This window comes from Fusarium phalaenopsidis, assembly GCF_050370095.1.
Source record: "Fusarium phalaenopsidis strain FUZ10S chromosome Unknown contig_32304, whole genome shotgun sequence".
NCBI lineage: Eukaryota > Fungi > Ascomycota > Sordariomycetes > Hypocreales > Nectriaceae > Fusarium > Fusarium phalaenopsidis.
Window position 1 is genome coordinate 3,000,427 of NW_028145404.1, and position 23,839 is coordinate 3,024,265.

Below are 23,839 nucleotides of genomic sequence, written 5' to 3' on the forward strand. Positions count from 1 at the left end.
GACCGTCGCCAGACATTTATGACAACCGCCAGAGGTTCATGACAACCATCAAGACCTAGAGCCTGGCTGAATGAGCAACGACTATCTACGACCAAGAAACCATTGAGCTGGAACACTCTGGAAGAGAAGGAAACTGGGAACGCCATTGACTGAGTGAGATTGTTTAATCGAAGCGGCGTCGAAGGAAAGCAGCGAGCAGGACAAGAAGCCTCAGAAGGCAACACCAAGACAGCACCAGGCTCGACAGAAGAACTCGCAAACGACAATGAACATGTTGAACGGAAACCATCGCGCGCAGGCGCAGTTTGACCGCTCCAAATGGCGCATCATGCTCCTACTCCCGACCTGGGTCCTCCAATTGGCTCTGTCCATGACCATGATGGGACTCTTTGCTTGGAGACTGGGCGACAGCATGAAGGTCAACAAGGACGACAACAAACACAACGATGATCCTGCGATTGAGATAGCGTAAGTTCTTGACCTTTCAACTTGCACCGACAAATCACATAGACATGGACACTAACAAAGGACCCCTGCAACAGTTGGGAAGCGACCAATATCGCCCTATGGTTCGTCGCCTCGCTGTGCACGTTTGTCGAAATCGCCAAGTATTTTGCCGAGGCCTTGACTCCATGGACGATGCTCTTTACCCATGTCATCAAGTTGACGTGCGCTCTGGCTACCCTTGTCCTCGATATTGTCGTCTATGTGCAGAAGCACGACAAGCACTACTCGCTCGTTGCTCTCGGCCTGGACTGTGGTTTCATGTAAGTCATGCCCAAGGGTGTCGCGGGATTCATGCTAACAACTCATTAGTATCACTTCATGCGTTCTCGTCTTCTATTCGATCCGCAGATACCGCCGTCTCTCCGCATACGACGATTACACCCACCCTGTCAATGTGAAGCCTTTCGGGTTCAACGACGATATTGAGCGTGACACTTCATACGCGAGCACCCTGAACGGCGTGCGTCCATCCATGGACAAGCACTTTTCTTCAGCATCTTCACGGTCAAGCATCGCTTCTTCCAAGCATGACTCTGTGGAGTTGGGGAAACTGGACCGAACTCCCAGCGTGTACACGCACCAGCGAGACACTCAGTTTGATGACTATGTGGCACGACGCGGCTCGCTCAGCAGGACAAACTCGCTCAGCAAGCCTGACCGCGGGGGCAGCGGAGATTTTAGCTGGGCCGGAGGTCAGGTCGGTCCACAGGAGTCGGGAACACTGTCTCCCACACGGCCGAGAGGAGCGAGCACCGGCAGAGCGACCAGCTGGGCCAGTGACCGAGGTCTAGTTGCCGTGCCGGAGGAGGACGACAACGAAGCAGCGGGCAAGGAGTCCAAGGCCGAGAAGGAAAAGAAGGACCGCGAGGCCCTGCTGGGCGATACCCCGCGCGAGAGCATCGACGGCATGATCGTTCCCCAGGAAGCCGACCTGACGACGGAGCCCAGGTGGCAGCGCGAGTGAGGGGAAAGAAGTCTAAAAGAGCGTGATATAAAAGACGACATCAGAGCAGACTTGCGTGGGGAAGGAGGGCTGTGTGTCTGCAATCCCTGTACGACTGTATATACCCACGAAGGAAACGGCGTTATTTTGGAAAGGGGGTGGGAGGAGTTGGGGGAGGGAAAGCATTGCGGGTTAATGGTATATGGCACATTTTCAGCAACAGCAGCAACAAGCAATAAAGACGAATACATGATGAACATGATTACGCCCCTCTCTATTCGCCTGGGATCTTTTTGTCAATGGAGAAGCTCACATTGGGAAAAGAAAAGATCCTGGAAAAGGATTAAATGTCTCATTTCAGCGGGCTGAGAAGAGAGGAGATAATCAACGACGGGGCAAGCGGATGATGAAACCGCAATGGCAGCGGGATCGTTGGCTCCTCTCCTCTGTCTGTCGTCATGCAAGGGCAGATTCGTCATGAGATAACGAAGTCCTCGTGGCTGGCGATTTTGCCCGCAGGAATATCATGTTTTGAGTGTACAGTACGACGCGTGTAAGTCCACCTTTGGGCAGCGAAGATCACTTCCTTCGTGTCGACAGCACAGCCCGAGCCAGGAATTCAAAGTTGCATTCGATTCCTTCGAGGGGATTCGACCCTTTTACCGTGACGGTAAAAGGAAGCGAGATATTGAGCTTCCCCAAGCGTTCCGGCGCGGGATGTGATAAAACAGCAGACTCTGGACGTCAGATCTCACCACGGAGAGTGAGAGGTGACGCCACGGGGTAGCGTCGTCCGATCAGAAAGACAAAACGTCATGCCACAGGCTGAGGGAAAAGGAAACCCCGGATTTTTGCCAAGAAGACAGCCTTTTCTAGTTTTCGAGTTGACTGGCTTACGGGGGGCGGAAAAGGAAGTTCTGCGCATACGGGGGAGGGAAAGGGAAGAAGAAGGTCACTTGGCGGAAATGCTTCGCGAGGTTTCCAAGGGACAAGGGGTCTCATGAGATACGCCGAGTCGGCGGCGGGTCCTAGCGGCGGGCGGTACATGGCACATAACATGTACATCATGTTGCATGTACGGGGTACGTGTATGCGGCAGTGTCAAAGGCGACATTCCCATGGTCAACAATACATGGCATCCGAGGCATGGAAAAGGCAATCGACAAAGAGGATCCAGGGGAGGGGGGTCATCAGTTACGGGACCAGGGTTTTCCTGCTCTTCTTCCAGCACAACAAGCGCGCCAAGCCTGTTGCAAGTATTTCCCTCACTCTCGCTATATCCAAAGCGCGCGTGCACCCCCAAAGGAACCGACCCGAGGGGGCGTCCTCTAGGCTGTTCCGGGCGGTGCAGGCCTGAGCCATTGGACGCGCTGCCGCAACTCGACGAGGCAAACCGCGCACATAACTCGGGGTCCAGTGCCGTGCCGGGAAGGGGCGGAGAAGGGGAGATAGACGCGCTGGTCCCGATCGGGGCATGTTGGTTTTAAGCTTAAATCGTGAGGAGCCGAACGTCTAAGTGAACATCCTCAACACCAAGTTGAAGCTATCCGCAAAGTCGTAAACAAAATGTCGACACCCCGGGGCCGCCCAGAAATCGACTCCTCACGTCGGTGGGACCTGGCAGCTCGTCGACCACGGTATCCTTTGCTCGACAGCACCATCGCCCTGCGCCCAGCGTTGGCATCCTCCCGCCGAGCATTGGCGTAACCTTCCGCCCAGCTCGCCAAGCGTTGGCAAAACATTGGCAAGACGACTCATGGCGGAGGACGGTTCCACGGCCGCTGGCCACCGCTGGTCATCGCTGCTGATGTCCCTGCTCACCAAGCTCTCCTGTTCTTTTGTCATTTTGCCGCCAGTCTTCCCGCCGCCAGTCCGCCCGGATTTCCCATAAGAACGCAATGCCTGCGCCCCTAGCATCCAGACGGGAAAGAGTAGCTTTTGCTTTGCTTCCGCTCAGTAGCATGTCTTCCGCCCTGTCCGCCTCGGAGTCTCTCCTGTAGCTCTCTCTTGTTCTCTCTCCCGCCCAAGGCCATCTCTGGTCCTTTGCTCCCTCTTCCTCTCATCCTCCGCCATCATCATCCCGACACTTACGCTGGATATCTCCGGGTTGCCTGCTCTTCCCCTTCCAACCCATCCTCCCCTCATCCTCCTTTCCTCCTCCTCTTCACATAAACCCCCCTAGTGTCCAACAAACACCACCAAGATGCCTGGACGTGAGAACGGCACTCTTCAAGTTCTGAAGAAGAAGCTCAGTCTTCAGCCCCTGTTTGCCAAGGAGAGGACTCGCAGATCTTCATCCCCTCCGCTGCCTGGCAAGAAGCACGCCAGCAGGTCTCCCTCCCCTCCCAGACTGGATGAGAGCAATGAGAACACCTTGGTGTGCACGTCGACATGGGACTCCCGCCTTGAGCGGTACCAGATCCTCAAGCTCGACACCAACTTGAGCGTATCCATCGGCGACTCATTCGAGGCCAACCCCGGAAGCGAGGTCACCAACATCCCCAAGTTCGAGTATGGCCCTATCCGGTATCCCAAGATGATCCGCCTTCTCCTTATCCTCCCGGCCACCTATGACGACGAACCCCTCGAGACCATCATGTTCCACGCCGACCCGCGGGAGATCCCATACCAGGCTCTGTCCTGTGCCTCCAACGACCGTAAGCAGACCAGGTTCATGCATTGCAACGGCCGTGGCCTGGCCGTCACTGAGACTGTCTATTCAGCCCTCCTCAACATTCGAAACCTCGGCGACCGCAAGATCTTCTCGACAGTATGGACCGATGCAGTCTGCATCAACCAGGCTGACATGCAGGAGCGTGAGTCTCACCTCCGCCTATGCAAGACCATCTTCAGCACTGCGGCAGTTACCATTGCCCACCTCGATGGAACTGAAAAGTCCCGTCGCAAGGTCTTTGAGACTGTCGACATGCTCCACGAGGCCTGCCGCAATGACGAATTCCGTGAAAGACTCGAGGAAGATGGACTGGACCTCTCATCACTTGACCAGCTTTGCATCGGAAACAAGCGTCTTCGAATTCCCCTTGACAACCGGGTGGAATTGTCCAAGGTCTTCTCTCACCCCTGGTTCGAGCGTGTGTGGAACTGGCCTGAAGTATCCCTGTCCAAGAAGGTTTATTTCTTGTATGGATCTGCCCTTCGTCCCTGGAGCTTCTTTGCCGATGCTGCCTGGTGCATGCATCAGCTGCGCTGGGAGTCGTCCCTGAATTCCGAGTGCATCGTTCACGGCCAAACCCGGATGGATCTCAAGTATGATCACATGTTGCACTTGGATGACCACCGCCAAGACATCCGCGATGAGAAGCCATGCACCCTTCTCAGTCTCCTGACCAAGTCGCGCCAGTTCACATCAGCCAACCCGCTGGATCGGGTCTTTGCCTTGTGGCCGCACATCAGCAACACAAGTGAGAGGGATTTCGTCCAGGCTTACTTCGACTATAACCTGTCTCCTCTTAGCGTCTTCCTCAACTTGACACTCAACAGCATCATCTCACATGAGACTCTCGATGTCCTGCATCTCGTCCACAACGAGGTCAAGGATGACTGGCCCTCATTTGTGCCTGACCTGTGGATGAAGGATGGCGTCCGTACCCTAGGATCTAAGGAAGGCCGCGAGCACTGGGAGTACCACGCTGCCGGGGACACCAAGCCTCAGTTCACCGCCCTCAACACTAAGAACCAGACCCGTCATGGTATGCCCTACTTTGAGGATGACGTCAACATCATGCTCAAGGGATTCCTTGTCGACGAGGTCACTCGGGCGGGATCTGAGATGAAGGACATGATGTTTGGTGGCAAGTCTTTCCTCTCAGACTGGGTCAACACCGCTCTCGTGACAGGCAACAAGAAGTTTTACACTGCGGGTGAACTGAAGCGGGCCAGGGCTCTTCAGAAGACCTCCAAGAGCCGCAGCGACAAGAAAGATACCACTTTAGCTCAAGACAAGGGCGAGTCTTCTCGTGTTGCCGAGCTTCAGGCAGCCATGAGGCGGTCAAACCGTCGTTTTGGCTCGGCTCGGGACTCGCAAGGTCAGCTCCGTGACTCTCTGACACCGTCTCTGATGGAGGCCCTGGAGAACATTGACATTATGGAGAGTGGTTTCGCTGCCCAGGAGCCCGTGTCTGAGCCTGAGCCAATTTCGACCCTTCCCATGAACGAGAAGTATCCTATTGGCGACATCTCAGTCGTTGAGGCTTTCTGGCGAACCCTGATCAAGAACAAGGATGAGAATGGCGAGGTCCCTTCGGCTGAGATGAACAAGACCTTTTTCCAGCCATGGCTCACTGCCATGTCGGGTACGACCGCCGAGATGCTGGATGCTCTAGCTCATGGACAGAGCGAAGACGGCCCACGACCTGAGCCGCTCTTCAATGACCTAGTGCACATGAGCTGCAACGGCTCGCGCATCGTGAGGACCAAGGCGGGACTGATTGGCACTGCGCCTTGGGACGTCCAGGAGGGCGATTTCGTGTGTGTCCTTTATGGCGGACAGACGCCATTTGTGCTTCGCAGGGATGAGAACTGCCCCGGCAAGTACCGATTTGTTGGTGATTGTTATATCCACGGTATCATGGAGGGCGAGGCGCTGAGCATGGAGTTGGAGGAGCGGGAGTTCGTTATTTCATGATGACAACGACAGTGATGACCCTGTATTTCTTTTCTTTGGTGTAGCGAGCTTTCTTGGCTTTCGCATTTCCTCTCACCATTTTGTTTGGAGTCGAGTTGCATTGGCTGGCGTTTATGAGAAGGGTTTTTCTTTCCATTCCTGGGTCGCCTGCATCGAGCATGGCATGGCATTCATTGTTATAGGTAGCTTTCTGAAGGCATTTCAAATGAGAATGATGAACAGAAGACGCTGTGCAAATTCGTGTGAAAAGTGAAGGTGTTGATGCTATCGTTAAGTTGTATTTTGTACAAAGACTTTGGCAGGTCAGGCAATTACCCCGCGACGGGAATCACCTCCCCGAGCGAATCCTTCCTCCCTTCCACCGCAATCTCCCTACCCATGCCGCCCAGCGCTGCACCTCGTCCTCCTCAAGTAACAAATCCACTGTGTAATAATCCCTAGCGAGCTCCTCATGGGTCTTGAAATGATGAACGAAGCGATGACAGGCACCGCATAACCAGGCGACGTTCTGGAGATCCTCCCGACGATGCCATCCACGTTTCACGGCTTTTTCGTGGACAAAACGAGGGATCAGGTGGTGGTACGACAGTGGGATGTATGAGCGTTGACAGATTTCGCAGGCGTCGGTGCGTGTGTTGCGTGTGGCTGGAGGTGGTTCAATCAAGGGTGTGATGTATGAGGTGAGGATTGGAAGGAGAAAGGCTTCTGGGGATGATGGGAGATTAGATGCGACAAAGGGATCCGGCGAGATGAGATTGTAAGTCGTCAGGGTCTCGACAATAGACGGCGACAGGTTCAAAACTGAAAGGCTCTCTTTGGTGAGCGGGAGCGAGTACTGATCACGCAGACGATCCGAGTCTCGCCAGACACGATAGTCCAAGCCCTGAAGCTCCTCCGGGAGGCTCTCAAAAATCTCGGTAGCGAGGTAGTCGACAAACTCAGAGAGCTCCTCTGCGTCCCGCTCCGGGTCCGCCGCCGGAGCGGAGACTGGGGCCGCTGACCCCGAGTTCTTGCGGCGGCGGCGACGTTTGGGTGGGTCAGGGGCGGACGAGGCGGCAGGTTGCAGGAGGGTGGTGGATAGACAGTCCCGGAAGAGGGCGTAGTTTTCGGAGTTGTCCTCTAGAGCCGACATTGTGATCAAGGTTGTGACATGTAAGGAAGTGATTGAATTGTGTGGTGTTGTTGATTTGGTGACGTAATTGAGTTGGAGTCTGTCAATTGTTCCTGCCGAACGAGGTCTTTTTAAACAAACCCAAACCACTATTTCTCTCTATATTCAACACTATCAACGCTTCCTACAGAAACATTTCGAATCCCCAAGACTTGTCCAAGCGTTGAAGCTGGAGCCATCTCATACGGTCGCTGCAAGCCTCGAACCAATATCCAGTCCCGGCTGACTCATTCGGCCGGCCACCGCTAGACGCCGCCATCTGTCGGCAATGGTAGCGGTGGCTGCGAACGCCTACTGCACTTGCATCTGTGAATCTGATGAATCTACTTTGCTTTTCTTGATCCTCAAGGATACCGCTGTCTACCAAGTCTTGTCCTTTCTTGTCGCCCAGACCGCCAAGGGCTTGTGTCAAGGCCAAGACCCTCGGCGCCGAGATCGAGGCGGAGCAGGCCAAGGAGGAGCTCCACGTGGCCCCGGCCGCCGGCCGACGAGCGCGCCGAGCCCCGGGGGTGACTCCCCTTGCCGGAGGGGAGGGTCTGCGATGCGATGAGATGACTCGGAGCGCGTCATTCCTTCGGCAGTTGGAAGTGATGGGCGCCGCAGGCTTCCAAACATAGAACCTGCGTCGCATTCCTCACCCAGTGACGACGTCCCGTGTTTGACAGTCGCGGGCTTGGCCGAGGGAGTAGGGCGGTGCTTATTACGACGACACGGCAAAAGGTTGACAACGCGGAATACTGTACCTGAGCAATCCACGTCAATGTCCCCGAGCTGGACCATTCGCACCGCGACGGCTGAGCTGCATGAAATGGACGAGACGTCATGGTGTTTCATCAGCCTCACCCGTGTCGGTTACAGTCCGACAGACAATAAACTGACGTGTAATGGCAAGATCTACTAGGCAGCTATGCGATGGCCCTTCCTTCCGCATCCTAGGAGAAAGCGGTCTGACAGCCTCATTTCCTGAATCATGATCACTGGAGGCGTGGTGTTGAGGCGACAAGCTAAACTCGAAGAAAGCTGGCTGCAGATCAGAAAGCCCCCACGCCCAGCCTAGGAAAATATTAAGCTGAGACATGACTAACATTTTTTTGCGAAAGCTGATCTTGTTTCTTATCAAAAGAGAGGTGACACCGAGGGATGAAAAAAGATGCACACATTTGCATAACCGAAGCGCAAGCGAGGAGTGAGAAACTTGCTGGCTGAATACGTACCTCGCTACTTTTGAACAAAGGAAGTGAAAAGGGCAGATTCAGATTGCTCCCCCGGCTTCCCGTGCCCGAGTACTACTGAAGATTTCGGCCTCTAGGGCAAGGGATGACGAGATCTAGATTCGTTTCTGTCGGCCTCAAGAAGGGTTAGCTCTGCGGCGCAGCTATGAGACAGGCGAGGAAACGCCTACAGACGGGCGTTGCGTCTATAGCCGTCTGGGAAGAGCAATGGCAGTGATTTGAAGTGTGTGGCTCCGTGTACAGCTTGAGAAGCCTGCCCAAGTCGATTGGCCTTGCCATGTCCATTCTTTGACCAACGTCGAGGTCAGCCTTGTCACCTTTGTTGCTCGAAGGCTGCCGGCGGATCCGAGGAGGGGTTGTGAGAGGCGAGAGTCAGGAGAGAACGGATGAAGGGATTCAGATTGGGGGATCTCGAGAATATATTATCCACCCAATGGTCGCCGGGTGTCACATTTCTAGAATACTTGCATGGGGGGCGGGCCGAGCTGTGACATGTCAGCTCGCCATGCAACATCGAATCTTGAAATAGCGTCATCAATAGGCTCTTGTAAGAGAATCAAGGGCCGAGATAACGGAGCAACCCTCTTCCATGGCAAAGGCCTTGACCGAGGAGGCAGTCCGCATAGCAGTCTTCTGACATGTGCATGGGAATTGTGATTCTTCCCTAGCACAACATGGTCAAGGTGTTTTCCCATGTTGCACTAAATGCAAGTCAGAGATGGCTCATCACCAACCCCAGGTTGACGATTAGTGTCCAAATACCGCAGAGCCCATGCTCCTCTCACCACCCAATGATAACGATGGCGAGACAGCGACGGTGAAGCCTAGTGACGATGCTAGATGCCAGAAACCTGGGGACGCGCGCCAACACACACATCCACCATGTTTATGTTTGACTGGGGGACGGGAGCCAGCTCAGGCCCAGGGCTTGGTTTCCGCCGACAGCGGAACTACTACGTACGGCTCCTCCTAAAGCGGCAGTAGGATGAGATTTTGTGATAGGGATTTGAAATAGATATGTCATCTCTCCCTATCCGTCCCCCGCAATGGAGGGCACAAGTGGGGGGGAGCTTTGCTTGACCGGGCGATGCGATGATGGTTGAAGAGAGGGGAAGAGGAGAAAATTCGACAAGGGAAGTTGGAAGCGCGTAAGCCGCGGCGCAGACGAAAGCAAGATGGTTGTCGGCCTCATTGAAGCAGGCTAGCCTAGCATCCTCCTGAGTTACGCAGCATGAAGGCCCAGTATGTCCAAGATGGGTAATTCATTGGCCTGCCAAGTTGTTGGTGGTGGAGGGAATGGTGTTTGCATCAGCTTAGACGGGCCGAGTAGGCGGAGAACTCGACTTGACTTGACCTGAGACAGGTGCAGCCTGATTGATTACTGTTGATACGATTGATATCAACAAAACGAAGAACAGAAAAAAAGAGGCCAGACATGCCACAAAATGTCAAATATCCATGGCCTGTTACAATCTAGAAATCGTGTCTTCCACGTGAAAATTGCCTCTCGGGGAGACACCCCAGCGGCTCCGCGCCCACCAGATGCTTGCGCTGCGCGACATTGTCCTAGGCCTGGCCTGGCCTCAACAACTTTCACATGGGCTTGGAGAGGCCAGAGCGCTGACGCTTGTTTCGCCCTGCGCCCAAGGGAGGCCCGAAGCACCCAAAACCACACGGGAGATGCGCTGACCCGCACGCCATGTGAGGTCACCGTTCGGCGCATCTCGACCGGCGACGCGCTGAGGGTTGACGCTCCAGTCCAGCTTGGGAATTACCCGATTGCGCTTCCCCCGTCAGTCGTGGGGGCCTGGGACCCTTTCGATCGCCCACCTTCGCATCATGGGTGACTCTATTGGGCGCTGGAGGAGGGGGCCTTGTCCCAGCACTAAGGGTGGTCCCCCTCCTGGGTAGGCCTAGGGTCCCGTCTAGGGACAAGCGAGTGTGGCATGGTGTGCCCTCACAACAAGACAGCCCCGAATCACAAATGGAACGGAGCCTACGGAGATGGTGTTTTTTAAAAGGGGCCCTCTTTCTCTTATGGCCCCTTCTCTCGGGTCGTTTTGACATATTCCTTCCAGAAGCAAAAGATTCTACAGTATTCATCACCTAGATACATCTGTCTCGACAGGTTCAACGATAGCAACACCAAGTACTGCACTACACTACACTACCTACCTACACAGCTTATCAATATCAACACTCACAACATGCACACCTCCAAGTTGAACACTCAGCCAAACAAGGCCATGTTCATCGACAACATTGCCACTCTCTCCGACCCTCTGTCCTCCATGTCATCCATCTTCTCCCTCGTCTCCCTCCTGACCATGGCTTATCAAGTCCGGACACCACAGCCCTCGGTCCAGCAACGTCTTCTCACCCTCCTCAACACAATGTCACCAGCCTTGACGACAGAGACTCAGACGACACCCGACTCACCAAGGGGGTACTCCCGCGAGGAGATCCTCAACTCCTTCGTCCACTTCCTCAGCCCCGTGCTCAACGGCATGGCCGGCATGCTCGAGCTCCTCTCAGCCGTCGACGCCTTCTCACGGCCAGAGGACTTTAGACAATTCTGGAGCCTGGAGCGGAGCAACCTGATCAGAGACTTTATCGAGAGCGGGGGACCTCTGCGGGGGATGGAGGGCTACGACGTGCCTTTCCTCGAGGCCTTTGTCAAGGACTCATCCTGCAGAATCGCCCTCGGCAAGAACCAGGGCATGCTACTTCTGGTGCCCGGCGACGCCGAAGTCGGCGATGATGTCTGGTGGGATGAGGACGAGCAGCGTCTCACCGTTTCAAGAAAGGGCGAGGAGGATCTCAACGCCGCCGAGGCGTATCTTGATGACGGTTCAAGGATGGCGGTATTGGCCATTTCTTCTGCGACTTAGAGAGAGACATGGCGCTTTTTCTTTCCTTTTTTGACGAGTTTACGATCTTTTGCTTTTTTTTTGTGTTTGACCTGATATCCACGCTAAAGAAGTTTTTTGAGATTGGGTTAACGGCGCTCACTGGGATATATGCTGGCGTATTGTGAGCGTTTACATGGATAGAAGCAGGTTTATTGGGAAAAATAATAGTACTCTTTCTCGTGAGTTCACGATACCTTCCAATGAAAATTCCCAAAAAAGGCAAACACCTTCCTCGCACGGGCATGGTATGCAGCACAGTGTCGTGACTCATTTCGCACCACTCACTGGTCGCCCCTGCCCACTTTTTAGCGTATCGTGCAGATCTCTAGCAAGTTCCCATCACTCCCGTCGAACCTGCAGCTGCCGCTTCTCGCCCTCCACTCTCCAACTCCCTTCTTTGTCTCACCGTCTCTGCAGTCGTCAGCAAATATGGCATCAGACGAGGAGCGCGACGTTAAACGCAGCCGTCAATGGTATGACGATCAAGATCAGAAACCTAAAGAGAAGGATCGTCGATCAAGGCACTCGGACCGCGACTCTGGCCGCCGAGACCGTCGGAGATCACGCGACAGACGCGACAGGCGACGCTCAAGAACTCCCGATGCGCCACGACGGAGATCACGCAGCCGTGATCGCGATCGAGACCGTACCCGCGAACACAGACGTCACCGATCACGAGACGACCGAGGCTCACGACGCAGCCGCCGCGACGACCACGATGGGGACAACAAGCAGGTTGCAAAGCGCAGCCCGGTGAGGCGGTCGGGCCCCCTCCCATCCCAGGAGGACTCTTTTGCCATTACAAATGGGCAGGAGCCCGAGAAACCCAAGGAGAAACCCAACTTCGGTACTACGGGCGTCTTGGCTGCCGCTTCCAACTCGGTGGCACAGGCAGACGGCTCGTCCATCACGCTCAAGTACCACGAGCCCGCTGAAGCCCGCAAGCCCTCGCCCCGCGACCAGTGGAGGCTCTTCGTCTTCAAGGGAGGCGACATTGTCGACACGATTGACCTGGGCGCGAGGAGCTGCTGGCTCGTCGGGCGGGAGATGGCCGTCGTCGACTTGCCCGCTGAGCACCCGAGCATCAGCAAGCAGCACGCCGTGATCCAGTTCCGTTACACCGAGAAGAGGAACGAGTTTGGTGACAAGATTGGCAAGGTCAAGCCGTACCTAATTGACCTTGAGAGCGCCAACGGCACCGTCTTGAACGATGAAAAGGTGCCCGACAGCAGGTACCTGGAGCTCAGGGACAAGGACATGATGCAGTTTGGCCACAGCACAAGAGAATACGTCATCATGCTCGCGCCACGGGAATAAGAGATCCCTTTTTGTGGAGGAAACAAGGCTGTGTTGGATGTTGGCCTATTCCGACGGTGCCTTCAAATTCCCGTTGACGCGCAACATCCACCTCAGCATCAATTTCAACGCAGCATGCACCAGAGCGACGAATACGATATCCAATGGTTTCCATCCTCTTGACGAAAGCCCCAATGTCGACGCAAAACCTGCAGATTCCACCCGGTTGGTGAATGGAGTCAGGCCACGAGAGCCACAAACGCAGGCTCACGAGGTCCAACGAGGCCGCACAAAGCCTCAAGGCGACAAGCCAATAATTGACTCAGCGCCCAATTTACAACATGGCTTGGTGCAAGAGCCTCGTCCTGGGGTAGGGAAATCGCTCAAAGTGCCATGACACGGGCGGAAGTCGGCTCTCCAATTCTGCACTTTTAGAGCCTTTAGTGAGGGACTTTAGTGGCGGATGATACAGTTTCTATTCGGTGACCAGAATTGACTCACTTGAATCCGCGACCGAAGGCAGATTTGGCATTGAGGCGGACAGGCCAAGACTCGCATTCAGCTGGTTGCTTCTGCTACTTTTGGACACTGACCAACACAGTTACTCTCTGGGCGCCGCTGGGCAATGCTAGGCTACCGATGCGTGTTCAGATACATACACGCGGCCCTGGAAATGAAAAATAATCTGTACTCAAGTAATCAGGCTCGGTACTGTGGTTTACCGCTGGCTCACACAAGAATATGGCGCTCACAGTTGCTGCTGGACGTCGAGTGGCGCAACACTGGCCATCTCACGACCTGGCCAAATGCTCAGCTCAACCGAGAACCCTGTGTAACATCCTGGAGAAGATCCCGCATACCCGCGCGGGAGACGTGCATGATCCCCAAACCGAGCCCCCGGGCCAACGAACGAGTGCCTACGGATATAGCTACCTACCTACCTATAAATACGACATCCATCTTCCCAAAGAGTCTCACCCTGTCACACAGAAACCCAGTGATGCCATGATCGCCGCCCGTATTCAGGAACAAACTGGCCATGACAGGCCCGAAACGTCAAAATGAGTGCGTCTGACATGAGGCGACAGAAAGCCTTGCACATTACCCCAGCCGGGCGATGGGCTCAGCCACGCCTGCTGCCATTGCTTACTGGAAGCATCGCAGCCTTCTTTTCCGGGGCAGTGCTCCCCACACCATCACTGTTGTGTCTTGTGACGGCTGTCAATGGTGTGTTACAGTCGCGGATTGTGGCGGCTAGAGCCCCATAGCCTCGTCTTGTTGGTTGACTGAGAGTGTGTGATTGCTCATCCTCTGCGACTAGGCAGCGCTATTCAAAGCAGCATCATGACTGTCAGGGCTGAGCAGGTCATTTAATAAGCCGGGTCTGCCGTCAACTGTCGAGCTGTCCTCTTCCCTTCGCCGATCAATATCCAATGTTGACACCACTGAATCGCAACTTGAGTGTCCCCATCTTTGACGACACATCATGGTAAGGCATCATGACTGAACCATCACAGGGAACTCGAGCTGACTGCCGTCTGGCAGGGGTCTGAGAATCGTTCCATAACTCGATACGACACAACTGCAGTATACACACACCCCGACGCAAAGGTCGACATCGTCCTCGTTCACGGCCTCCACGGCTCACCCGACAAGACATGGACGGCCAAGAATGGCACCTTCTGGCCCCGTGACCTGCTGCCTACAGCACTAAAGGACGAAAAGGCCAACATCATCGTATACGGGTACAACGCCGATGTCAACTCCAAGGGAACTGCTCGAAACATTAGCGATAATTTCGTACACCAACAAGCCGAAAAGCTTGCAGAGAGCGTCATAACCCGCCGGCAACGTGAGGGTACATTCAAGAATCCCATCATCTGGGTGTGCCATGGTCTCGGCGGTATCCTCGTCAAGCAGGCATTAATCCATTCAGCCGATATACATGAGCCTCACCTCCAATACCGGCGGACCATATTCGTCTCTACATACGGGATCGTATTCCTAGGAACGCCGCATACCGGGGATGCTACCACTTGGGGTCTCGTCCTCCAGGCCATGTCAGATGCGATAGCCCCCAAGAGGCTCTTCGGTGGTGAGCCTATGCTGCTGAAGGCGCTTAAGAAAGACCACGAAGCTCTCATCAACATCAACAGCCGGTTTTGTGAGATCCATCAACACTTCAAGATCCTTATAGTTCATGAGAACCAACCGTCGGATATCAAGGGCTCCAAGGGCTCCAAGTAGGTTTTCCCTGAACCCATATCGCCTGTGTTCTCGTCCAGCTAACCGCCCCCATCTAGGGTTTTCGTTGTCGGGGCAGAAGCGGCCAATCCCCTTCTGCCTTATGTGACCTACTTTGGCATCGAGGCAGCATTTTTGGGCATGAGCAAATTCGACAGTTTGAAGACTCCGGGCTTCATTAGAATCCGGGCTTCCATCCAAAAATGGGTTCGTGATGCTCCCGCTCAAATCCAAAAACACTGGATGCGCGAAAACGAGAGTCCTACTCCCACTGCGGGAGATGAAGCGATGTCGCCGTTCACGCCCTCTCAAACACCAAGCGAGCACCATGTCCCGTCATCCATTGACGACACAACGAGGCCATCTCTCTCCCAAGCACAGGGGTCGGCTCTGCAACTAAGGAACGAACCCACTTTTGTTCACCCAGAGCGCTTCCGACCGAATTCCTTCTTCAAGGGCCGGAGGCAAGAGCTGACTGACCTCCACGAGATGCTGATGGACACGGAGCGCCGAGAGGATGGAACATCAGCTGTCTTGATCTGGTCAATCCCAGGAGGCGGCAAGACCCATCTTGCGAGAGAGTACGCCTTCAAGCATAAACACGACTACCCCGGTGGAATCTTCTGGGTACGAGCCAAGTCTCCAGAAGATATTATGGACGCCTTCGTGAGAATTGCTAAACACGCCATGGCTCAAAATGAGATCGAGATCCAAGACGAGACAGCTCTGCAGGATCATGGCAAGGTCATACCTCTGGTTCGAGACTGGCTCAATCGGTCCGAGAACTGGCTCCTCATCCTGGATGGTGTTCTGCACGACACTCCCGACTTAGCCGACTGTATCCCTGATGCTGTCAATACCAGCATGATCCTGACATCGACCGACACTTCTATTGCGGGAAACCACAACTTTGATAACCCACAGAAACTGGAGCTAGGGCCCCTCAGTGAAGAAGAGGCACAAATGTTGTTACTGGAAGAGATGGACAGGAAGAAGACGTGGACACCTGACGATCTTGCTCGAGCTCTCGAGATAGCCAGGCTGACGGAATGCTTGCCTCTAGCCATTCACGCCGCCGCCGGTCAGATGAGGGCAACTCGAGAGCCAATGTCCAAGTACATCCGTTCTTATAGAAAGCGACCCCAGGCGGGCGGCCTGGGCGCATACAAGGCTGTCCGAGAAAAGCTTGAGGAGCGTGGTGAGACGGAGGCACTCAACTTGATGTACCTGTTATCCTTCTTCAGCGGTAGCATCCCTGTCGAGATGCTTGCACTTGGTATGCCCCCCTATGTAGCACACTCGGGACACCATGCTAACAATTCCATAGGCCTCGAGGCACTTGACAACCGCACGCCTGTCCTCGCCAACAACTCTATGGGCAAAGGCAGTCTCAACAAGACATTTACTGTTCTCATCGCCTTTGCCCTCATCGAGCGTGATGAGGTTGAAGACATGCCATCTTCAGGCAGCATACGACAAGCTGAACCCCTTGATGTGCTCAAGATCCACACTATCGTTCAGAGCTTCTTTCTCGAAGCATTGAAGGGGGATGATCTGTTTGAATTTTGGCTCGAGCGTGCTGCTGCTGTCTTTCTTAAGTCCTTTGACAAAGGCGACCGTCGTGCCAGGGACAGGACGGAGATGGGCCTTCCAGGAGACTATCGGAGATATGCATCCCACTGTCACAAGGTCCTGAAGCACATCAGAGGCGTTGATGAGCCGACGCGCGAATTGATTGTCGCCGAGAGGGTGCTTCAGAGTCGATCCGAGGATATTCAGGGGCAGATTTCCGCCCTTGCACGCACAATGACGACAGAGTCTTTCGGGAAATGGGGGCAGGGTCCCCACGTGTCGGTCTTCGAGAGAACCAATAGCGCATCCCCCTCAAGCCCGGTTGAGGCCACGGATGGCGGCAGGCTCCCAGACGAGAGGCAGAGTTCAAGGGATCTGCAGGCTAGTCTGCCTGCTCGGGAACCCAATCCCCACTTCGACCACATCCCGTATCCGTACGACAGCACCATCCTAACACCGCACTTTCTCGGGGGCGACTCGCACCGCACTGTGCAGGGGCAGCCAGCCAAAGGCTACTTTGATCCAGCTGGATGGCGAGAGACCACGGAGCACGTATCGGAGCCGAGGGTAAGCATCAGTAGAGAAGTCGCTCTTGGCCAGTTCTCTCCAAGAGGGTCAACTCTGGACCTGACTCCACCAGGAACACGCCCAATTTCGTCTCTTGGCGCAGAAGAGCATCTTTATCTCGCCCAATATGCCGTTAGCCAGTCCAGTCTGAAGGTGTCCGAAAACCATGGCCAGACTGTCCATACGGCAAATGTATCCGACCGAGAGACAGATCTCGGTGCTATTGAAAGCGGAGCTGTAGCCGGTTTCAGAGGGCGCAGCCCACAGGATGCCAGCATCGAGCCTCAGTCACAGCGTCAAGCACGGCCGAGGACCCGAAAGCCCATCGAGGAGAACCCCTTCTTCGAGGGGAGTGGCTCTGTCGACGGTGTATCTATCCCCTCAATGGATGTTGCTAACGCAGATTGGCGCTCAGTGTCTCAAGAGCGGCCGGTATCAGCTCATACCGGACCTAACCACTCACAGACATCGCTCGAGTCGGATATCGGTCACTGGGCACCAGGTCTACCTATCGTTAGCAACTCGACAAGCAGCCTCCGACATGTCACTCACTATCCCGATTTGAGGTATTCTCGACATCGAGCCGCGGTTGCTGGCGAGGGCCTGTCCAGCTCTCTTCCAACGAGCCACATCGGCAGCACCCTCAGGCCGCCGTCATGGCGTCCATCATCCTCAGGCCCAGACGGCTACTCATCTCAGCCAATGTCGCGCAATCCATCTTCCAACCCGGAGCTAGTCCTTCCTTCAACCCATCACAGTTCCACTTTGAGCACAGCGACGTCGCACAGTCTCCCCATCCAGATCCGCGGCCCCCTCTCAACCGCAGCGACGGAGCCCTCGCCGCGCCTTTCCGGCGTCGACAACGTCCCTATGAGCTACCAGGCCTGGCAGCAGCGGCATGCAGGTCCGTGGAGCCCGGAGCGGGACTCTCGGCGGGACTTTGCTCCTAGGCAAGCGTCCGAAGCGGTGGAGATGCAGAGGTCGGGGTCCGGGGGGATCCAGTTCAATGGGCGCATCGTCGAGTTTGGGCACTCACCCCCAGGTAGCAGGCCGACCTCGACCTCCCCATCTAGGATGCCTGCCTACCCGCAGAAAATAACCGAGACGGCGTCTGCACTGGAGAAGAACGAGATCGTGTCCCCAGTGAGGAGGCCCGTGGGGTTGGGGATTGTTGTTGCCGATCCGGAGAGACGACAACAATCCTAATGAGACTTCGTGTGACGAACTGCCACTTATGGCCAGACCATTTTCTTTGTCCTCGCAAGTTTTGCCAACTGCTGTATAACTGTATAGTAATTGAGGTTCGTGGGTCATAGAGGAGGCGTTTAGGATATACCGAGAATCCATAGAGAGCTGGAAAACAGCATCGGAAAATAGACGGCGTTAATTGTTATGCTATCTCTTCACTCCACTAGTCAATCGGGAGTTAAAATGTCGGAATGGTAGTCCCTTGCCAGTTTTCTAGACTGTTTCTTTAGGGAAGCGATGTTCGTCATCTTTTCGTTCCCTTGCTCCCTGGCTGTAACCTTCGGCATAATCTCGTAGCAGTAGCTTGCCACGGCGTCTTCGTAAATCGAGAATAGTCCTGATAGCAAGGATCTGAAGACTGTACTGTTCGGCCATCCCACCGGAGCAGGTAAGTACTCTGCCCATCAATGTCTGTTTGCCTAGGTTGCTTCCTTGCATGACGCGAGGGAAAAGACGGGCACGGCAGCGACCCTTCGTGGCAGGCAGTTAGGCAAGACTGAGACGACGGATTTCAAGAGGGAGACGCCGAGCGTGGTGGTTTGTTCTGTAGCTTGATTCCGGCATGCGCAGAACAGCAAGCAGTGACCGGTTCCGCGACAGTAATTCTCGTCGAGTGGATACGAACTAGGGATGATGGTCTCCCTGCGGCCGCGATCAACATTTCGTGACGACGCCTTTGATTAACTATCCTCCTGTCCGGCACATTGGTAGGCAGTACAGTGTCTCGGCCTGGCCCTTGGGAGCGAGTCAAACACTTCCACCACCGCCGGCCGAATGGTTGCCTGTGAAAAACATTGCAAAGCCCAAGGCAGGTCTCCGAAGTGACGTCGATTTCATAAGAGCTCATGGTGAGTTGCCGCGCGCGCAATCACGGCCGTAGTATTGGCCGCGAGTGCAGCTGGTGGAGTCTAGTACGCTTGTCAGTTGCAGCAGGACTTCAACACCAGCCACGAGGCAGAGTGAAAATGGGAAAAAAAGCCTGGACAAGGGTAATGCATGAATGTGCGAGGTGTTGCAGCCTGACTTGGCAAATTCCAAAGGCGTTGGTTATTCGAAAGATGAACCGTTGTCCCAGGTAGTCAGTCAACCTCTTCGATCAACTCTCGAGAATACTTATGATGCCTTGGCGTCAGATACCAACCAAACACCCTGGTTTCATCACTCGGGATGAACCAAGGCAGTGCGGCAAGCTCAGGTTCGAAAAGAACATGTAGGGCTCCACTTGAATCGACGTGCTCTTCATGGGAGATGACACTGGCAGATCTTGCTGTTTCAAGGGCTCCTCGGATTGACAATGTTACATGGTGTGTCGGCATTCGAGGTACTCACCGGGACACCGCCATGTGCTATTTGCAGCTGGCGCAATAATTGGGTGTGAGAAACCTGAGGCCTCCTGAGTGTCTGGTACGATACACCGGCCTTCGGCACAAAGTTGACAGATTGCGCTTTTGTCGATTGGATACCACGCAGGTTTTGAAAGCTTGGCTGCGGTGATAACTCAAACTACGTCACCAAGATCCTTGGCGGTTGTTGAGCGTCGATCCCTTGTCTCAGGATCGGCAAGTTCCCTCGTCTGGTACCGAGATCAGACTAGGCCGCCAAGGTGCGTGGACTTCTGAGTCGCGGCCAGACAAGGCCAGGCTGGCGAAAGTTGACAAGGAAAGCCGCCGTAGTCGACGAGAATAGCATAGCGCACTTGACATGCGCCGAGAAAACGGACCTAGAAGTCATCAAACAAGCCCGGTCAGCCCAGGTTGCTGGTGTGCTGAAGCTACCATCCTGGTACGAAGAGACCCTGAAGCGCGCAGACATGTGAAAAGTTGCCTCCAGGGACTTCAGGGACCAGGGCCCTGAGTTATCTCAGCCTCTTGACATGGCCATAGGACGTGAGACTGGGAGCAGAGACAAGAGGTCGCGTGTAAGTCGATAGGAAAACGAACCCCTAAAGACGCACCCCAGACCATAGCTGGAGAAGATGGACAAACTCGTGGGACTCTGTTCCGTATCAGACTCTGGATCGTGGATAGCGACGGGGAACTCTTACCGTGCTCAACACAGTTCCCGTTCAGATCAAGCAAAGGTCCGTCAGATACAGTCAGGAAAACTGCGCAGAAACAGGCTGAGAAGTCCGCTTGGCTCCACCGAGATACATCAGCTTGAGACATTTGCAACCAAGCAAACGGACCACGAGCGGCCAACAAGATTGGGGCGTGGATGCCGTCTCTGGCAGACCGAGTCCACTCCTGGGCGATGAAGCCGCCCGGTGCGCGATGGACGGCCGGGCAACTGTCTCACTCGGTTAAAAACTGACGCCGCTGGCGAGAAAACCGTCAGATATCCTGAGTGCCGTCTCCATCACGTGGGTCCAGCGAGGTTGACTGAAGGGTCGAGGCCAATCGCTGAAGCACCGGCTGCTCGGAGGAGAGGAATAAGAGGGTCAGGATGCGTGAAAGGCTGCAGGGAGGTGGAGCTGAGAAGATAACGGAGGCTTCAGTTAGGCCAGCCGCGTGTCCGAGGCCTGTCGTCTTACGGTCCAACGTCGACTAGTTTGCAGTTGTTGCAGGGATGAAGTTGGAACATGGCCGAGAAGTTGTTGACGGAACGGGCTATTATCTAAAGGTGCGTGATTGGCCGGGGATTTACGTTTCGGCCTGCACTGTGCAGCTGATGGATCGTTGCGTGCATAAACACAGTGCCATTCTGTGTCTGTTACAGAAGATCCCGTCCCTCCTTCCCAAGGAGATTTTTCACGTTTCGCCAGGAAGGTACGTACCTCTCCGTAATTTGAACGGAAACCGAACTCGGATAGCTCCTCCAAGAAGCTCAAGCTCGGAAAGCTCTCCCATTTCTCAGCAGAAGCCATCTTCACATGCACCATTCAACGCGCCTCTACGAGCTCTACGAGTCAGCCAAATCTCACACTTCTCACGGTTTTTAACGGTTCGCTATGGTCTCCCAAAGGCAGGCTACTCACGGCTCGTCGCCTCGATACCAGCTCCACCGCTTCCCAAGGTTTGATGCCAAAACTTCTAGAATGTCGTCACAGGCCCCCTCGAAGCGTCGCCAAACTCGCTGGCGTTGATATTCAGGGTCCATCTTTTAGTGGATCTGTCTGGATCTCTCAGGGATCTCGCAGGAGGCGTCTGCGCCACTCGCTGCGCGCTCTGTAGTTCCCTTGTGGTTCCTTGGCCAGACGTTGCAGTCCGCAGACATCCAGCCATCCATCGCCAGTTCCACACTGCCGTCATCCTTCCAGACTGCGGCTCGTCCATCAACTGGAGACACGAAAACGAAAGAATGGACCCTCGAGATAAAATCCCGCATGTGTGTTATCGCCAGCCTCTCCACCATACCCACTCTCACCATGTACGTGAGTGTACTCCGTACGTACCCTCTTATTAAGGTGTTCAGTTGAATCCACGGTAAGACGGGGTCCCCAGGGGTCACTCCACGGCCCACACCAGCGTCGAGCAATGACGGGGGCGGTGTTGATACAGTACAGTATTGTATCGGGCGGCAAGGACGGCCGTGAGGGATGCCGGCGAGCTTGTGAGATGGACGAATACGCTCAGCTCTAAGCGTGCTTGAGCAAGGCCAGGGATATCTGGATGAGAATTGATCGGGATCGAGGAGACATGGAAGCAATGAATCCAGGTATTTAAGACGTCGAGGACACGCCATGCGTCCAGCCCGTTGCTTTCATCCTCCATTCCATCATCTCTCAAGCCTCTACCATCTACACTTTCTGATATCCTCGAGGCCTCTCCTTGTTCTCCGTCTTACAGAAACAGCGTTTGCCTTACACCACATCCACCACTATCTTCACAATGGCTCCCTCCGCTATCACCCCCGAGACCTCTCCCGAGCGTGAGATCTATGTCAAGAAGCCCGTTGAGCAGACCCAGACCCGCAGCCACTCTGGCTCCGTCTCCTCCGTCAAGCTCAACGACGGCAACTACATTCCCCAGGTCGCCCTCGGCGTTTACAAGGCCCCCAACGGCCAGGAGACCGAGGACGCTGTCACTGCCGCGCTGGACGCTGGCTACCGCCACATCGATTCTGCCGCCCGATATGCCAACGAGGAGGCTTGTGGTCGTGCCATCCGCCGCTGGCTCGAGAAGACCGGTACTCCTCGTGAGGACGTCTACATCTGCTCCAAGCTCTGGGACTCTGACCACGGCTATGAGGCCACCTTTGAGGCTCTCTGCACCTCGCTGGAGAAGTTTGGTCTCGACTATCTCGACCTTTACCTGATCCACTCCCCTGCTCAAGATGAGGAGAAACGCCTGGAGAGCTGGCGTGCTCTGGAGACCGCCCAGAAGCTCGGCAAGGTTCGATCCATTGGCGTCTCCAACTTTGGAGCTGCCCACATGGAGAACCTCCTGGAGAACGCCCGCGTTCCCCCTGCCGTCAACCAGGTCGAGGTCCACCCCTTCTGCCAGCGCCAAACCCTCGTCGAGCTCTGCAACAAGCACGGCATCAAGATCGAGGCCTACTCTCCTCTGGCTCGTGGCAACAAGCTTGAGGACCCTACCATTGTTGAGATTGCCAACAAGTATGGCAGGACCCCTGCCCAGATCCTTCTCAACTGGAGCGCTGCTCGCGGCAACGTTGTGCTGCCCAAGAGCTTGACTCCCCACCGCATTGAGAGCAACCTCAACAGCTTCGACTTTGAGCTCGCTGCTGGCGACATTGCCCGCATCGACGCCCTTGAGGAGAACTATGTCACTGGCTCCATGCACAAGTCCAAGGACTGAACGAAATATGAATGAACGACTTTATGACAACCAGTGGAAATGGCTGGGTAAACTTAAACCCGCCTACCACTCTTTCTAAGCGTCGCAACTGGGATTGCTCGACGCATGATTCCCCCAAAGCATCGCGTCGACCTCATGAGAGCGTGTGAAGCCCAGTCACTACTCTCGCGGTCCCCGGCAATGTTTTTGGTACTTTATTTCTAGAGGGATAGACCTAGAAATGGTCGGAGTTTTGTTACCTTTTCACGATAAAGCGGTCTTGCTGCCCATTGTTTTACAGCAGATAGACAGACAGATACACAAATACACACTTGAACCAATAGAAATGTTTCTGTTACCTACAGCTTCCCTGTTCATGCAGCAAACTTTTTTCTCACCTGCAGATCCTCTTCGGAATTCTTCCATCCTTTCATCCTTCCAGGCACGAATGACGTACTCCCATTGAGGCTGAAAGATAATCCCGAAGGCTAACTTTGGAAATGGCCGGACTGCGTGTACCCACTCACATCCCGTCATGGCCCACAAGGCGAGTCAGGGGTTCGCAGCATGCACGCCCAGGGGACGGGCGATTCTCTTTGTTTTCTTTTTCTTCCGGGCACGTGATTTTCCGCGAAATCATTCATCGTAGGGCTGAGCATCACGTGTGGTTCTGGTTGCTTTGGTTGAGGAGATGTTTTGATGCAACATGTAAACCTTTCACGATACCCGATGAGATGGATGAACTACTTGAAGATCACTTTGGAGC

The 23,839-nt window shown here is 54.7% G+C and overlaps 7 protein-coding genes across 7 annotated transcripts; 6 read left to right on the plus strand and 1 right to left on the minus strand.

Moving 5' to 3' along the window:
* Nucleotides 1-265: 265 nt before the first annotated feature.
* On the plus strand, nt 266-1,471 carry LRP88_10189 (uncharacterized protein; the record flags this gene model as incomplete). The annotated part of the gene is made up of 3 exons (XM_083246655.1): nt 266-468; nt 543-767; nt 817-1,471. 3 exons carry the CDS (start codon nt 266-268, stop codon nt 1,469-1,471), a joined length of 1,083 nt encoding a protein of 360 aa, XP_083097768.1.
* Nucleotides 1,472-3,653: 2,182 nt separating this feature from the next.
* Nucleotides 3,654-6,095, plus strand: LRP88_10190 (uncharacterized protein; the record flags this gene model as incomplete). Its single annotated transcript, XM_083246656.1, has 1 exon — nt 3,654-6,095. The coding sequence occupies one exon, from the start codon at nt 3,654-3,656 to the stop codon at nt 6,093-6,095; it is 2,442 nt and encodes an 813-aa protein (XP_083097769.1).
* Nucleotides 6,096-6,423: 328 nt separating this feature from the next.
* On the minus strand, nt 6,424-7,227 carry LRP88_10191 (HNH endonuclease; the record flags this gene model as incomplete). Its single annotated transcript, XM_083246657.1, has 1 exon — nt 6,424-7,227. The coding sequence occupies one exon, from the start codon at nt 7,225-7,227 to the stop codon at nt 6,424-6,426; it is 804 nt and encodes a 267-aa protein (XP_083097770.1).
* A 3,478-nt stretch (nt 7,228-10,705) lies between these two features.
* Nucleotides 10,706-11,389, plus strand: LRP88_10192 (uncharacterized protein; the record flags this gene model as incomplete). The annotated part of the gene is made up of 1 exon (XM_083246658.1): nt 10,706-11,389. One exon carries the CDS (start codon nt 10,706-10,708, stop codon nt 11,387-11,389), a length of 684 nt encoding a protein of 227 aa, XP_083097771.1.
* A 450-nt stretch (nt 11,390-11,839) lies between these two features.
* Nucleotides 11,840-12,727, plus strand: LRP88_10193 (SMAD/FHA domain-containing protein; the record flags this gene model as incomplete). Its single annotated transcript, XM_083246659.1, has 1 exon — nt 11,840-12,727. One exon carries the CDS (start codon nt 11,840-11,842, stop codon nt 12,725-12,727), a length of 888 nt encoding a protein of 295 aa, XP_083097772.1.
* Nucleotides 12,728-14,192: 1,465 nt separating this feature from the next.
* LRP88_10194 (DUF676 domain-containing protein) lies at nt 14,193-18,295 on the plus strand (the record flags this gene model as incomplete). The annotated part of the gene is made up of 4 exons (XM_083246660.1): nt 14,193-14,195; nt 14,252-14,949; nt 15,010-16,226; nt 16,278-18,295. 4 exons carry the CDS (start codon nt 14,193-14,195, stop codon nt 18,293-18,295), a joined length of 3,936 nt encoding a protein of 1,311 aa, XP_083097773.1.
* A 3,869-nt stretch (nt 18,296-22,164) lies between these two features.
* LRP88_10195 (aldo/keto reductase) lies at nt 22,165-23,094 on the plus strand (the record flags this gene model as incomplete). Its single annotated transcript, XM_083246661.1, has 1 exon — nt 22,165-23,094. The coding sequence occupies one exon, from the start codon at nt 22,165-22,167 to the stop codon at nt 23,092-23,094; it is 930 nt and encodes a 309-aa protein (XP_083097774.1).
* Nucleotides 23,095-23,839: the final 745 nt, after the last annotated feature.